Below are 15,268 nucleotides of genomic sequence, written 5' to 3' on the forward strand. Positions count from 1 at the left end.
CCCAGGGCACAGCAAGATCTGCCTTGCCCCGTGCTCTCCCTTGGTCTGATGTTCATCACTGGAAAAATCTCCCAGAAACTTGATTTTTTTTTTTTTCTGACCAATTTTAGGTGTTTCTGATCAGGGTCCATCCCTGCACCCTGCATGATGCCAGCTGGGGCAGGCGGCGGAGCCCACGGCTGCCGGGGACCTGTTTGTTTCCTGGTCCCTTCAATTCAGCGCATGAGAGAGAGACTGATACAGAGCTTTAATCAGCGTAATATATAAAGCACTTAATTTGCCTTATTAAAAGTCTGCACTTTGGATTTTCAGGATCCGGGAAATTAACTCAAGCACCTAAGCATTTATTTGATTGAAAGAGATTATAAATAATTCATGCCTTTTCTTTGCCTTCGGTAGAACCTGCCAGGTAGGGGGGGACCAGCATCGGCTCCCGAGGTCCCTCCGTCATGGTGATGGAGCCGGAGATGGCTCGTGATGGCACTGGTGGAGCACAGGGAACCCCTGGGAGATGGTTCTGTGCCAGGGGACCAGCAGGTGACAGGGAATTGGGGCCGGTGCTGCTCACCGTGCCCAGCTGAGGGGCTGGGTGTCCTCGAGCAAGGGCTGTGCAGGGCTGGAGGTGGCGAGGAGGAGGAGGAGGAGGAAGAACAGGCTGACCTGGAGCAAGTCAGGCTGCGTACTGGTCTCACTGTACTGGGAGGAGAGGAGCCAGCCACTAAAATCACCATGACAATAAAGCTGAATATTTCATCTATAATTCAGAGGAGCTGGAAAGTGGTTTTATGAAAAAAAATATTAAAACTAGAAACGTGGCTGAGACAGTAGAAATTTATGCCACTGTTCCTGCAGAGCGAGGATGTGGCGTGACCTTCGGACAGGCACAGTGCCCAGCCCTGGCCACGATGCTGGGTGCTGGTGGGGGCTGAGAGCAGGCATGTCCTGGGGGGGCTAAGGACTACCTGTGGCCACTGTGCCCCCTCGGCAAGGGCTGAATGGGCAAAGATCAGGGTGGGCAAAAAGCAGCCTGCAGGCGAGGTGTGTTTGCTGCGTGAGCTGGGCATCCTCTGGTTATCTTCGAGGTATGGGATGTGCATGCCTGGGGGTGTGCATCACCAGCCGGCCCTTGTAGCATGGGCTGAGCATCACGGGGCTGTGCATCATCCAGCTGCATCTTGCAGCTTGCATTGTGCATCCCTGAGGGTGTGCATCACCAGCCAGCACAAGCTGAGCATCCCAGGGCCGTGCATGGTCCAGCTGCATCATGCGTTGTGCATCCCCAGGAGTGTGCATCACCAGCCAGCACGGGCTGAGCATCATGGGGCTGTGCATGGTCCAGTTGCACCTTGCAGCGTGCATTGTGCATCCCTGAGGGTGTGCATCACCAGCCAGCACGGGCTGAGCATCCCGGGGCCAAGCACCATCCAGCTGCTCCCACTGCGTGTGTTGTGCATCCCCGGGGGTGTGTGCATGGGGGGCTCTGCAGCATGCAAAGCTGGTTCCGGAGGCTTGGCTGAGCGAGGAGCGGGGGTTTCGGGGTGCGGGGCGCTGGCCCCAAGGCTGCGGGGTGCCGGCGGAGGGGCTGCAGGGGGGGCCTTGCCCGGCCCCTGCCTGCCCGGGCCGTTCGGCGTGCGCACAGCGCCCTCCAGCGGCCGCCGGGCCCGCAGCTGGCCAGATGTGCCCGCCGCTCCGCAGGGATGCCCGGGCGCTGCGCCACGTCCCCTCCAGCCCTGGGTGCGCTGAGCTGGGGGGGTCTCAGCTCTGCGGCGGGGAGGGGGGGTGGGGGTGAGAGCTGCCAGCCGCGGGGGGGAAGGGGCGGGGGGGGGCTCTCCTCTCCCTCCCCACCCCGCTCACTGCAGGTTCCTCTTCTTTGCAAACTTGAGGGCCACGTTGTCGTACTCGGTGGTCCCCAGCCACTCCTTGCCCTGCAGCAGGAAGGGCTGCCGGAGAGGGACGGGTCTCTTGGGCACCGCGTAGTCATCCCGCTGCGGGTTGTAGGGGTACTCGTGCCCGGTGGGCTCCTCCGGGGCCGCCTGCAGCCTCCACGCCTCCCCTTTCACCTCCTGTGGCTCATCGTAGACGGTGTGGGTGGACAGACCCTCGGGCTCATCATAGATGTGGTCGGGCTTGGCGGCGGTGGGGCGCAACGGGGGCTGCTTGCCCGCTTGCCCCCTTGCCTCCCTGACGCTGTCGTAGAAGGGGTCAGGGACCTCCTCGGGGCAATGGACCAGGCTGCTGAACTTCTGAGCCATGAAGGTCTTGGCGATGGTGTCGAAGGGGATGGCGTACTCGGGTTCCGTGGCTGCCTTGGTGGGAGCATCCTGCCTCCAGCCCTTCTCCGGCACCGGGGGGGTTCCCCAGTGGGGGGAGTTGCAGGATTTGGTGTAAGGGCATTCGGCACTGCGGGAGGGCAGGATGGCACCCGACGGCTCCCCGGCCCCGGAGCAGCTGCTGGGGGGCATCACCAGCTTGGCTTTTGGCACCTTCCCCTCCCAGGTGGGCTCCAACGAGGAGCACTTGGTGCCACCAGGCTCCTCGTGCCCCTGCACCCAGCTGGGCATCTTGGCGTGGCCACGCGGCCGGGTGGCATCGTCCCCAGGGCCACCCTGCCACGGCTCCTCGGTCCCCCGGCCCTGATGCATGTTGATGGCCGACTCGATCGCCTTGAAGATCTCGTTGCCTTGCCTGGTCTCAAACTCAAAGTTGCCTTCTCCGGATGCGCAGCGCCGGCCAGCCTCAAAGGAGAAGGTCACCTAGAGAGGGATGGGCTCAGGTCCCCCCGCCACAGCCCACTGCCACCTCACCCTTCCCGCATCCCACCTACCTTATCCCTCCCGAAGCGCCGCAGGAAGCGGTAGGGCCAACTGTAGAGGACCTCCAAGGTCTGGAAATTCTGCAGCTCCAACGCATCCTCACCGGCTCGCAGGATGTACCGGCCCCAGAGCCGGCAGCGCTCGGAGGACTCAGTGGCCCTCACCATCACGTCGAACGCCTGCTCCAAGGCGGCTGGGGATGGAGGAGGTGGCATTTAACAAGTGCAAGGAGCAGAGGTCCTTGCTGCTACAGCAAAGCTGCATCTCCCACCCCAGATAGATGCTGTGGGGCTTGGGGCTCCCTTCAGCCGGGGCAGCGGGGAAGTGGTGTCCGGCCGATAAGGGCTCAAGGGCTCCAGCCGTGCGGGAGCAGCCCGCTAGCGCAGTGAAACCCAGCCCTGCCAAACCGCAGAGCAGGAAGAGGCTATTTTAGGAGGAGACATTTTGCTGCACCGCCTGCACACAGCCATGGTGGGGGCTGCTCCCCCGTGCAACACCGGCCGAGGTGCCTTGGCAAGGGGGATGATGAGATGCTGCAGGACATGTGCTGCCGTCTGTGCAAGCAAACCCAGCTCCACTGTGCCTTGCCCACCTCCTGGTACCTACCTTTGTCCCGGGAGCTGTAGAGGGAGTTTTCCTCCATGGAGAACTCTCTGTTGGTGCCCAGTAAGCTCTGCTGGCCATCCTTGCCTGCTGCCGGCTCCTCTCTGCTCCTCTGCCCAGGAAAGAGCAGCGGGTGAGCAAGGGCAGAGCACGGCATCCCCCAGCCTGCTCCATCACACCAAAACCCCGGGATTCACCTGCACAGATCCCGCTGTCTCCCCAGTTTATCCCTGCCTGGTACATACCGGGAAGGCCAGCTCACATAGCTTCTGGATCCAGTCAGCCACCTCGGGGCCATCGGTGGCCAGGAGGTACCGCTTCTCAGTAGTCTCCAGCAGGAAGGGGATGGTCTCCTTGGGGCAGCCGGTATCGCCGCTCGCCTCCACCACGTGCACGCAGTCGCTCAGCTTCACCAGCCGCTTGCTGCCCTCACCTTTCCGCAGCTTCTCGGCAGCCAGCGGCACCGAGCCCTCGAAGAGCTCCAGGCGGGCAGTGGAGCAGGAGCTTTCCCGGTACAAGACGCCCCAGAACTTCCTCCATTTCTACCGTAGGGAGAAGTAGCGAGAGTGAAAGCCCACCCTTGGCCAGCTCTCCTTTCACTCTTCCAGGAGTTCTCATCCCCTTGGGATCACACATGAGCCTGGGGCAGGACATGGGTACAAACCCCTCCAGGGTCTGGGCAAGGTCTTGCACCATCTCCCAGGTGGGCTGGCCAAAGCGGGGGGTAAGATAAACTGGGCAGCATGGGGAAAAGCATCCCCACCACACAGCCGGCAGCCTGCGGCACGGCTTTCCCAGCCAGGAAAGGCACCGGCAGCATCCCAGCCTCACCCAGCACCAGGAACCATCCCACAGCTGCCCCCACCCTGCAGCACCCAAAGCCCCCTGCTGCTGAAGGACTTTCAGTTCCCCGTTTGCTCCATCTTCCCTGAAAACACCAACTTTTAAAGGATTCCTGACTCGCCCTGGGAGGAGGCAGCGACTCGGCACACCGTGCGTGGGAGGCAGTGGCGGCGGCAGAGGGGAAGTGGCGGGAGAGCAAAGTCTGGCACCAAAAGCAGCATCCCCCGCGGCGGCTGCCTGCACCAGGGACCTGCTGGACCTGGCAAGCTTTGCCAAAACATGGCACCCTTTTGCCAGGGTGTTTCTGGGACCCACCACGCCGTTGGCCTCTGCCCCATCCTCCGCCACTGCAGGCATCGTGCGTGGTAGCAGCTGCCTTGCTGCGGGAAGGCGATGCCCTGCCTGCCCTTCCTGCCCTGCCTGCACCGCCTGCCCTTCCTGCCCTGCCTGCAGCATTTCAAGCCCCTGCGGAGGGTGGGTATGGGGGGCAAACCTCGGTGGTGCCTCCTGCCCCGCCGCAGAGCCAGAGGCACCCAGGCAGCTTCTTCCCCTTCTTGCACAAGAGCGGTGCGGCACTGCCATTGCTAAACCCCGGCCGTTATCAGCCGCTGAAGCACCCAGGCTCTGGGGTTTGCATCAGCGCATGGCACAGCTCTGCAGAGCCTCTGCCGGGGGGGGTCCAGCTGGGGGGGTGTCTCTTTGCTCCATGACCCCAGCGTCTTCCACCCCCTGCCCATCCTCATCTCCCAGTATGCTGGCGGAGAGCCGATGGGTGGCTGGGGATCCAATGGGTGGGAGCATCCCAGTCCCTTTGGATGTAGCCCTCTCACACCTCCATGCCCAGCCCAGCCAAGCCCCCTCCTCCCGTGGGTCCTCCCCAGGGACCAAGCAGCCACCCCCCCTGCCCCCTCCTCACCTTCCCAAAAGTCTGCTGCAGCTGGAGGTAGAGCACACCCTGCTTCACCACAGCCTCCTCCATCCTCCAGCCACCAGCATCCTCCCGCGCTGCCTCTCCGCCGCCGTTGCCCCCTGCCCCACAGTTCGGGGGGGGCCCGGCTTGGTCGCACCCCCCTGCCCCGCTGCAGCGCTGCCGTCACACTAGGTCTCGCCGTCTCAGCATGTGACGTGCGGTTGGGTTTTCTGTTTCCTACGCTCGGCGCGAGGCTCCAGCTTCCTGCGCCTCTGAGCTTACCATAAAGGGCAAAAGGGCAGCCAGCGGCACGGCACGGCATTACATGGCATGGCATGGCATGGCATGGCATAGCATGGCATGGCATTGCACGGCACGGCATGGCACTGCATGGCATAGCACGGCATGGCATGGCACGGCACGGCATGGCATAGCATGGCATGGCATGGCACGGCATGGCACGGCACGGCACGGCATGGCATGGCACGGCATGGCACGGCATGGCATAGCATGGCATGGCATGGCACAACATGGCATGGCACTGCACGGCACGGCATGGCATAGCATGGCATGGCATGACACAGCACGGCACGGCATGGCACTGCATGGCACGGCATGGCACAGCACTGCACGGCATGGCATAGCATGGCACGGCATGGCACAGCACTGCACGGCATGGCATAGCATGGCACGGCATGGCACAGCACGACATGGCATGGCATAGCATGGCATGGCATGGCATGACACAGCACAGCACGGCACAGCATGGCACGGCACGGCACAGCATGGCATGGCATGACACGGCACGGCACGGCATGGCATGGCATAGCATGGCACAGCACGACATGGCATGGCATAGCATGGCACAGCACGACATGGCACGGCATAGCATGGCACGGCACGGCACAGCACAGCACGGCACAGCATGGCACGGCACGGCACGGCATGGCACAGCATGGCACGGCATGGCACAGCACGACATGGCATGGCATAGCATGGCACAGCACGACATGGCACGGCATAGCATGGCACGGCATGACACAGCACAGCACAGCACAGCATGGCACGGCACGGCACAGCACGACATGGCATGGCACGGCACGGCACCCTGTGAAATAGGTCTAAAGGCGGTTCCAAGGGCAGCGCCGTAGGGGTCACCAGCCTCGGCTCTGCTCATCTGCCCACCCCCAGGCATCGCAGCCCGGCCCAGTGCTCCCAGTAAGGCTGGCACAGCACCCAGCACCCAGACTGGCCGCAATGCAGCTGGTGAAGGGTGAGCTGGGGAAGGTGACAGCTCGGTGAGGGGGAGGGAGGAAGAGGTCGGAGGCTGCCAGCACTGGTGTGGGGGGGGCAGACACGTGGGGTGGGAACAGGGACAGCAGGAGCACTGGGTACTGGGAGCACTGGTGCTGGAGAGCAAGGCTTCCCCCTGGCCAGGGTAACTGGGAGCACCTAAGCTGGGTACTGGGAACACTGGTGCAGGGGCTGCTGGGGCACGAGGCTTGCCCCTGACCTGAGTAACTCCGAGCACTGGTGCTGGAGCTGCTGAGGTACAAGGCTTGCCCCTGGCCGGGGTAACTGGGAGCACTGGTGCAGGGGATGCTGAGGCACGAGGCTTGCCTTTGGCTCGGGGTAACTGGGAGCACTGGTGCAGGCCACCGGGGACCCTGGTAAGCGATGGCGGCTTGGGGAGGCGCGGCCCCTTTAAGCGCCATGTCAACAAAGCCCGCCCCTCCCCCCGCTGCGTGGCCGCCGTCGTGACGTCACCCGCGGCGCAGCGGGGCGGGGCGGGGCCGCGCGGAGGGGCGGGGTCGGGCGGGGCGGGGCGGAGCCGGGCGGGCGGCGCAGGCGCGGGGGGCGACGGGGGCCGCGGCGCGTGCGCGCGGGCGGCGAGGGGGGGGCGGGCGCGTGCCGGGCCCGGCGGAGGCGGAGGGAGCGGAGCATGAATGGAGCAAAATGGCGGATCATGTGCAGGTGAGGGGGGGGGGGGCCCGCGCCGCGGGGCCGGCTCCGTGGGGCCGGGCGGGACGCGCCTCCCTTCCGTGCCCGGGCGGCCTGCGGCGGGGCCGAGCCACGGCGGGGCGGCGGGTAGGCCCGGCGCGGCGAGGCCCGGCGCGGCGCGGCCCGGCGGGGGTGGCAGCGGGCCCGCAGGCCCCGCGGCGCGGTGGAGCTGCCGCTGCGGCTCCCCCGGCCCCCGCCGCGGCCCCGGCCCTCCGCCGCCTGCGGGGCGGGCGGGCGCGGGGGCGAGCGGCCTGGCCGTGCCGGCGGCGCAGCCCCCCTCAGAGCCCGGGCGCTGCTGGCCGGCGGGGCTCGGGCTGCGGCCCGCCTCGCCGCCAGGCCAGGCCCGGCCCGGCCTCCGCGGGGCAGAGCGGCTGCACCGCCGGCGCTGCCCGGCCGGGCGGCCTTGGTCTCCTCCCCCGCCGTGGAGTTTTCTAGCAAGCCCTGGGGGAAGGGCCGCTGGAGTCCCCCCGGTTCCCGACCCCCTCCGTGCCGGCCCACCCCGGTGCGTGTGCGGCAGCCCGGCCCCGCCGTGGCCCTCCCTGCGTTTTCCCAGCCCTCTGCGTTTTATTTCCCAGCTGCCAGGTAGGCCTGTAGGTAAAACTGTTTTGTTTGGCCTTAAAACCAACCCCCTGCGTGGATAACTGTCACGGAGAGGAGTCGGGAGGCAGATCAGAGGTGACAGTGGCTTGCGGCGGGTCAGGCTGGCGTGCTGGGATGCAAAACCCTCCGAAGAGTCGCTGCTGTCACCGACAGAGAAAGTAAAAATAGCTACAGCTGGGGAAAACTCTGAGGGTGGCTTGGTTTTTTTGCATAATATTTTTTTTTTTAGTTGAACTTACGCAGGATTTGCATGGTCTCCAAAAGACAGGCTGAACTGTAATGACACTGGTAGTTACATATTATCTATGCAACTTTTAAATAAATATATTCTTCACATGATACCCTTGCGAACCACAAGGGTGAGCAGTTTATTAACTCAGAATAGAGCCGTGCAGCTCTCAGGTTGTCTGGCAAGGTTGCTGGCAAATGTCTCTTGGGTAATCTCAGGGGAGGAGAGGAATTACTGCATTATTAAACAATTCACAGGCTCTAATTTTTCTGAAGAAACTCTGAATTCGTTTGCCGTGTCTCCAGTCCTACCTTTAAAACTTAGCGGGCAAGCCAGCGGTTTGACACTGTAGGTGGTTGAAGCAGCTGCTCCTGTTGCTTTAAAACTGCACTTCATACCCTGCTTTTCTTTGTTAAATATTGAATTGAGCAAATGGAAGTTTGAGCCGTAAGAACGGGGTTGTGGTTGCTGTGTTCGACTTGGTTAGTTAAAGTTTAACATCAGAGGCTTGGAAGATGTTCCACTCGGAGAAAAACTGATTTGCAAATACAGTTAAGGCACCTGCAGCTTGGTGTAGTTCCTGTACAAGACAAATATAGCTAACAAAATTGTTATGTACTGTAACTGGATGGGCTTTGCCTGCTTTTTATTGTCTCTCTTCTTCTCTCTGCTCCAGGCAAAAGCTGTAGCACTGAGAAGCTTTCCTTCAGAAAGCAGAGTGTGAGGTTCCCTTCAAAACCGATGGTGGATTTTTGTGGCTGGAGGAAGCAGTGGGGTTTATTAATAGATGAAATTTTTGCTGAGAGGTCTTTCCATAGCCTGAAACTCCAGTATTTTGGATGTGATTTGAGCCGAATTGCACAGAATCCCCTATCAAGCATCATGTTCATTTAACAGAACGGTTATTGAGTTATCCAGCATTGTGGGGAGATGCTGACTATCAGTGTGAATAATTGAGTTGTTTTTATGGCGTATGCTTTGGGAGTTGGTCCTGTTTTAATGGGAACAGGGATTTGCAAACAAATACTGGCTGTCGAAAGCTGTGCGGGGTTTAGCAGGTTAGTAAAGTCTTGCCGCTGCTTCATGAGAGCTTTGGTTTGGGTGTTACATGCTCACAGTGGAACTTCCTCGAGTTGTACCTGGTGTGTTAATACATGATGAAGCACAAAACCATATTTTTTTTTCTTCATAGACTGCATCTGTGCTGAAGTTTTCTTTACGATGTAGAGTTAAGGATAAAGACAAACTTTTAAGGCCATAATGAAAGAGAATATCGTGTTCTGGTCTTCAAAAAATAGACGTTATGCAACTTCTGAGCGAGCCCACCAGTTTTATTGGTGGGAATTGTGTAGTCGAAGCTGGCTGTGGTGCTTTCCTGTTGAGCAGCTCTTCAAGGAGGGACTGTTCAGTGTCTGGAAACAAAGGATGCAGTGATACTGATACAGGAGCAGAGAGAATCAGATGATTTTCTGTGCCTGAAAAGAAGTCCTGTGGTCTTAAAGCAAATTGTTGTACACCAGCTTTTCCACTTCTCAAAAAGCTTGTAGGACCTTGTTTTGAATTAATATTTCTGTCTGTTACTGGTCTTGTAAGCATCACTTAATCTTGCTGACAATAGATGTTATATCTTTGTGGGCAAATATGAATCCCCTTCCCACATTTCCCCCCCCCCCCCTTCTTGGAAACAGATTTGTCATCTTTGTTTTGCTTCCACTTTCCTGGCCCCTTAGATGTTTTCTGTGCTGCTGCCCTAAAATGGGATGCCCTTACTGAATGTGCATATTCCTGTGGGAGGTTTGTTGTAGGATGATGATGATGAATTCTGTGACTTCCATGTATTGAATGTTTCGTTTGTCTTGAATTTAAAAAATCATTGCTCTGATTAAAAATTGTTGTCCCTTCTACATTTATTATTGCCTGTTCTTGGTAGCTTGACTCCAAGTTGAAATAAAAGAAATTTGGGTCAGCGAGAGGTAATAAGACAGGTGCTGAGGTGGCTGCTTGTAATAGAAGAATAAGAAAATTGGCATCTAAAAAGGAAATCGCATCCCCCCCTTTTTTTTTTTTTTTTTTGCTTTCACACTATCTGATTTTGGGTTCAGGGCTGGGCGTTTCAAACCCCAGAGACTGGCACTGAGTTTTCCATCTTTTTGACTATTTAATGAGCTGGCAGCACTTTGTTCCAAGCTGGAAAACTTCCGTGTTTGGAGCAGTTGTGTGTTTGTGCAGGTTCAGATCTGCTGGGGCCTCCAGATGCACCAGCACAGAAACAGGTCGCACCGTGTGAGTGTCAGGAAGGACACGGGGATTTTCTCACCAGCGTTGGAGGCTCCTTTGTGCTGTACTTGTGTGTGGAGGCGGGCGCGACTTGTTTTTTTGAGACTGTTTCCTAGGGCAAATCCTTCTTCATCCCTAATAGGACTGAAATATTTTTTTTCTTGTGTGTTTCTGTGTTCTAAAGGACGTTGTTTTGGCTCAAACACAAAATCTAATTTGGCTCTAGAAATCTATAACATTCAGCTTGCTCCAGAGGAAACCCTGGAGACTAAGATGTGTGTTTCCCATTAGATATCTCGGTAACCTTGCGCTTGCTTGGTAAAAGAGTCACGATGTAGCCTGCCGCCCAACTACAAATGGCATAGAATACTTTTTCGTTTGTTTTAGTTCAAGCTTTTACCTTCCATGTGTCATTGGACTCACTGAAAGCTCTTATTAAGAATTTGGGTTTATCTCAGAATAGCCCAAGGGAACACTCTGGACCTGGGGAGGTGGAAACGCTGGTTTGACTAAAAATAGAGCTGGCAGCATTTCTTTTGCAAATTAGGTGCGTTTTTTTTTTTTGAAGTTATGCGCTTTTTTAAACTGGGCTGTTCGGATGCTGAGTGCCAAAGCTGCAGAATACCCGTGGTAGGTGTTGAGAGTTGGATTTCAGCTGAAAGGTGGAGGTGTACAGTTGCAGTTCAGTATCTGAAGATCTCGGCAGCTAAACTTTGATGTAATAAAAGTGGATGCTTCTTTTTAGCTCTGGAGACTCTAGGGCCAGCAGATTGATCCTGCCCCTGCTGCCGATATTGGGTGCGTCCTTTGAGGTCCCCTAGGTAGCAGGTAAGGATGTCCTATGCAAAGCTCCTGGCAGAAGCCGCAGCCTGCTGTGTCTGTCCTCCAGATGCTGATGTTTTGAAGCAGCCCAGATGGGAGAGGAGAACGTGGTGGCTTCCTTGTGGCTTTTCACGCTCAGCAGCAGCCAGACGGGAGATGGGCTTGGGGTGGAATCCTGTCCTTGTTGAAGCCTGTGGGAGATGTCACTGAATTCAGGGAGCTGGAGCTGCTCTGTGTTTAGGTTGCTGTCCAGTCTGTAATAGTTCACCTGAGATCTCAAAAACCTCTGTTTCTCCAAGGGGAAAGCCAGAGCTCAGTTTGGCATGAGCTGGGCACTTGCTGCGACAGTAAAAGACTGGGAGAGCGCGGAGTGGAGTGGCCAGGTCGGGACTGTGAGCGTGCTGTCAGATGGCTGGTCTCCTCTCCCTGCTTTAGCGACCGAGCTGTGTTCCCTCGTTAACCAACGCTAATACAATTAAGGAGGATTTGTTCGTTTTAATCATTTTAAGAGAACACTGAATGCTCTGTAGCTCAAGAACTTTTATTACTGTTAATAATGTCTTGTTGCCCTTGGTGTTGAGCAGTGCAGTGGTGGTTTATGAGTCTTTAGGGCTTGGGCCTGTTAAAGCAAAGTTCAGGAAGTTACGTTTTTACTAAAAACTGCCAGCAAAGATGCAAGTTTTGTCTTCCTGCTTCTAAGCTGTGCTTTGAAGAAGGCCTTTGTGACTAGTTTACGATGCTGTTCCTGTGATACACTTGTGTGGCTTAGTTGCAAGAATCTAGTTTTCTTTTGTAAGAGTAAGCAGTGTTACCTGTGTGTGAGGTTACTCTTGGTTTTCCCAGTGTAGTGACGCTGGTGCATCCTTGGCCTTCGGTGCAGCAGCTGCACTGGTACAAGCTGACCCCCGTGACACACTCTGTGCATCTTCAGCTTTGATTTGCAAGAAGAATTTCTTTTATTTCTTTGCTCGTCTAACTTTGGCACAGCTGGTTTTTTCTCCACAGTGGATTTGTGGTCTAGGAAAAGACCACCTGAATTTCTATATATATATTATTTTTTTTTTTTAAGTTTTCCAGTCAAGCCTGGTTGGAGTAACCTCTGGAAACACAGGAGTCAAACACACCAAGGTGTTAACATGATAAGGTGTTGCTTGCAGCCACCTTATCTCCGGTAGCCTTAAGTCATGTCACACTGATTGGGCAATTAGCCATGGTAGGTCTTTCTGGCTTGTTGTGGGTTCTCCCTGTTCTCGTAGGACTTAGACCTTCTTAGAAGAATTTTAACTAAAGGCTTCCTACACCTTCAAAGTCAGACCAGACCATAAGGATCCGTCACTCGCTGCATGGATAGTCGGTGGCGCCTTGTACATGCGGTTGTCAATGGTGGTGCTGTTGGTTATTTTTAGTATGTGATAATTCTGACAAACTAATGAAAGGTACTGTTGGAGGATAGTTGCTAAACCACCCAGAAAATATCTCAGCAGAAGCTTGACATTTTTGCTTTTGTTTTTCATTGAGGACAAAATGTGAAGTTTATTCACGGTTCCTGCTAACTCTGGTAATGGTTTGCCAGTGGGAAGCTCGTTGCCCTGGTGTGGTCAGGAGAAAACATCAGCTTTACGCTCCGGTGCTTGACATCTTACTGGTAGCATACTTTGAATATTGCGTGATGTAATATCTCCGTTATAAATGTGCTTTGATAGTCTGATCCTTCTCTTCCTTCTCCCCTTGCCTGTTGTCCTGCTCTGGAAAAATCAGTCGCTCTCCAGGCTGAAATATGTGCTGCACTTTAGAAAAATAACATGCCACAGTTGAGTGCTGCGAACAAGAAGTATTTCTTAGCAGCTCTTTGACAATTTCAACTATTTTTGGGTGCAGTCAGCCAGTGATTGCACTGTGTGATGTGTTTGCTTGTTTGTAGCTGCTCTGGGCTGTGTCTTCAGCAGTTTTGCCGGTGCTGCAGGTAGGCAGAGGAGAGCACCGTGCCAGGGCCTATGTCCCTGCGTGTCATGTATCATGCAGGCTAAATATTATGCTGTGTGCTCGTGGGGCTGTCTGGCTTACCTGGTACAAGTCTTGCATGTAAATCAACAGCCAGCTCGGGAGTAAAAAGTTATGGCTTAGCAGTTGAAGAGAAAAATACGTTTCATCTTTTAACAGACTGCCTTCTCCCCTTTTCCCTTGCTTGAGATCATTCAAACTGCGTAGGTAGTACAAGAGCGTTTCTTTCTGCTTGCAGCATTTTGGTAGTTTTAAAGTGTAATTGTGAGTTCCTAGCTGAACTCAGGTTTACAATTCTCCTTTTAACATACTGTTCAGTATTCTTGTATTATTTATTAATAGCGCAAGAACAAGAAAATCAAACAAGAATGTATTTACAGGAATCAGACAGACAAATTGTGTTCTTACCTGCCTGTTGAAGCTGGGTACTAGCTTGAGCAGTATCTTAATTTGATTTCTTGTAATGGGGAACTTCTGGTTACTGGATGAATGCTGTAAAAAAGAGATATTTTTGTTTGTTTGTTTGTTTGTTTTTCCAAATGGGAACGGGTGTGCTTTGAAGATTTCTCTCCCACTTTGGCAGGTCAGAAATACACATTATAGATTTTCTGTACCTGTATAGCCAGGCAGCAGGATATGAAGGTAGGGTCTGTAGCAACCACTTTCTTTTCTGTGTTTTGTTTAATTTCTATAGTTTTTATTCCATGCCTGGTTGGCGCAGCACCCACACTTGCCTTGGGTTGTGTTGACCGATGGCACCATCGCTGTTGCTGCTGTCCTTATGCTTGGGGCACGTAAGTGCGAGGTGACTTGGTGTTTTGACACCCTTACGGCCACTGGGCAGCCGTAGAGAAATCTGAAGGGCCTGGACTGTCTGGCACTAATAGCTGCCTTTTTCTTTCTGACAGTAGGATTTAAAAGGACATTGGGTTAGGTGTATTAAAATTATGTGTAAGGCACAGAGGCTGTGAAGCATTTCATGGATGTTTCTGTGCTGCTTATTAACTTCATACCTCTGTTCATAGCTGAAATGGGCTCTGGCCTTGTAACTCAGCCGTGGAGAACAGGCTTCAACCTGTGCTCATCCGGGTTTGTTTGTAGCTCCAGAGGTCCCGACTCTTGTGATGGGAGGTCTTATTGGGAGGGAGAGAGTGTTCCTCAGCTATTTAACTTGAACTCAGTCTGATGGGGCTGAGGAGGCAGATCCACAAAAGCAGCTGATCTAGAAAACTGAACATTTTCACACCTCTTGGCCTTTGTGGTCTCAGCAGTGAAGACTCATGCTATTTCCCAGAAAGGGTCAGAATTCTTGTCCTGGCTGACGTACTGTTTTCTGCAGCTCGTGCAAGCCTTCTTGCTCTCGTCTGTCTACCTAGCATTGAACAAATCTGATCACCGGTTAGATAAGATCATCAGAAATGTTTTTCTTAGTTGAGAAATGCATCGTTTGGTCACTTTATCTTGTAGCAGGATAGCCAGCAGACTTTCTCATGTTGTTAAGATCAGTTTATAAAAGAAATAGCCTCCATTTTTCTGCTAAATATCTCCACTTCAGTATAACTCCTTTCCATCCTTTTAATCATTTTGCCAGTAAAATGAGTTGTGCATCTGTATACCCTGTGGACTCACAACTCTAGATCCACAAAGGATTTGTCTGTCCTGCAGCGGGACTTTCGGTAACGTATGGTTTTTTGAACGCACCTTTTACGTGGCTTGTTCCACAGCCCATCATTCTGACTTAATTGCTTTCAGTTTACTGTATTCCCATTGAACAGGGGTGTTATTGCTGTATCATCTAAGTGTTTTGGTTAAATTCCCGTTTGAAAAGTCAGTGCCCTTGTTTCACCAGTTCAGAGAGTTTGTGCACATAGCGATTACAGGAGCTATAGTCCAAGGACACTGTACTGGGAGATACTAATTCCGTTACTTCACTTCTAGCAGTTGATAATGTCTATAGCCAACACTAGTTTAACCAGTAAGTTGAAGGTGACTCGCAGTGCTTGGATTATTTTGCTGATTCTAGATGGTGAGTTTGAGCAGTCCTGTAGCAGCTTTAGTATTTCATACAGTCGGAGGCGCCTCCAGATTTTTTGGGGTATCTGGAAGGCTCCTGTTTTCTCCTGAACCATCATCTCAGAGCACAGTTTCATGTCTCAAACTGTACACCTT

The 15,268-nt window shown here is 54.7% G+C and overlaps 2 protein-coding genes across 4 annotated transcripts in view; one reads left to right on the top strand and one right to left on the bottom strand.

Annotated features, from left to right (window-relative positions):
• Nucleotides 1-232: 232 nt before the first annotated feature.
• Nucleotides 233-5,397, bottom strand: DOK2 (docking protein 2). 2 transcript variants are annotated; one of them, XM_055696355.1, is made up of 5 exons: nucleotides 5,176-5,397; nucleotides 3,662-3,958; nucleotides 3,420-3,528; nucleotides 2,825-3,006; nucleotides 233-2,735 (listed from the first exon to the last, which is right to left on the bottom strand). In XM_055696355.1, the coding sequence occupies exons 1-5, from the start codon at nucleotides 5,236-5,238 to the stop codon at nucleotides 1,851-1,853; spliced, it is 1,536 nt and encodes a 511-aa protein (XP_055552330.1). In that variant the 5' UTR covers nucleotides 5,239-5,397; the 3' UTR covers nucleotides 233-1,850. The 2 variants fall into 2 exon arrangements, with proteins under 2 accessions (XP_055552330.1, XP_014134557.1); XM_014279082.3 differs by having other exon boundaries at nucleotides 233-2,753; nucleotides 5,176-5,395.
• A 1,643-nt stretch (nucleotides 5,398-7,040) lies between these two features.
• XPO7 (exportin 7) overlaps nucleotides 7,041-15,268 on the top strand; it is a 48,400-nt gene continuing 40,172 nt past the window's right edge. For both annotated transcript variants that reach the window (XM_055696237.1, XM_055696238.1), the window contains exon 1: nucleotides 7,041-7,143. In XM_055696237.1, the coding sequence (XP_055552212.1) occupies nucleotides 7,126-7,143 (18 nt within the window). In that variant the 5' untranslated portion in view covers nucleotides 7,041-7,125. The remainder of the gene's footprint in view (nucleotides 7,144-15,268) is intronic.

Source organism: Falco cherrug, chromosome 18 (assembly GCF_023634085.1).
Source record: "Falco cherrug isolate bFalChe1 chromosome 18, bFalChe1.pri, whole genome shotgun sequence".
In the NCBI taxonomy this organism is placed as follows: domain Eukaryota; kingdom Metazoa; phylum Chordata; class Aves; order Falconiformes; family Falconidae; genus Falco; species Falco cherrug.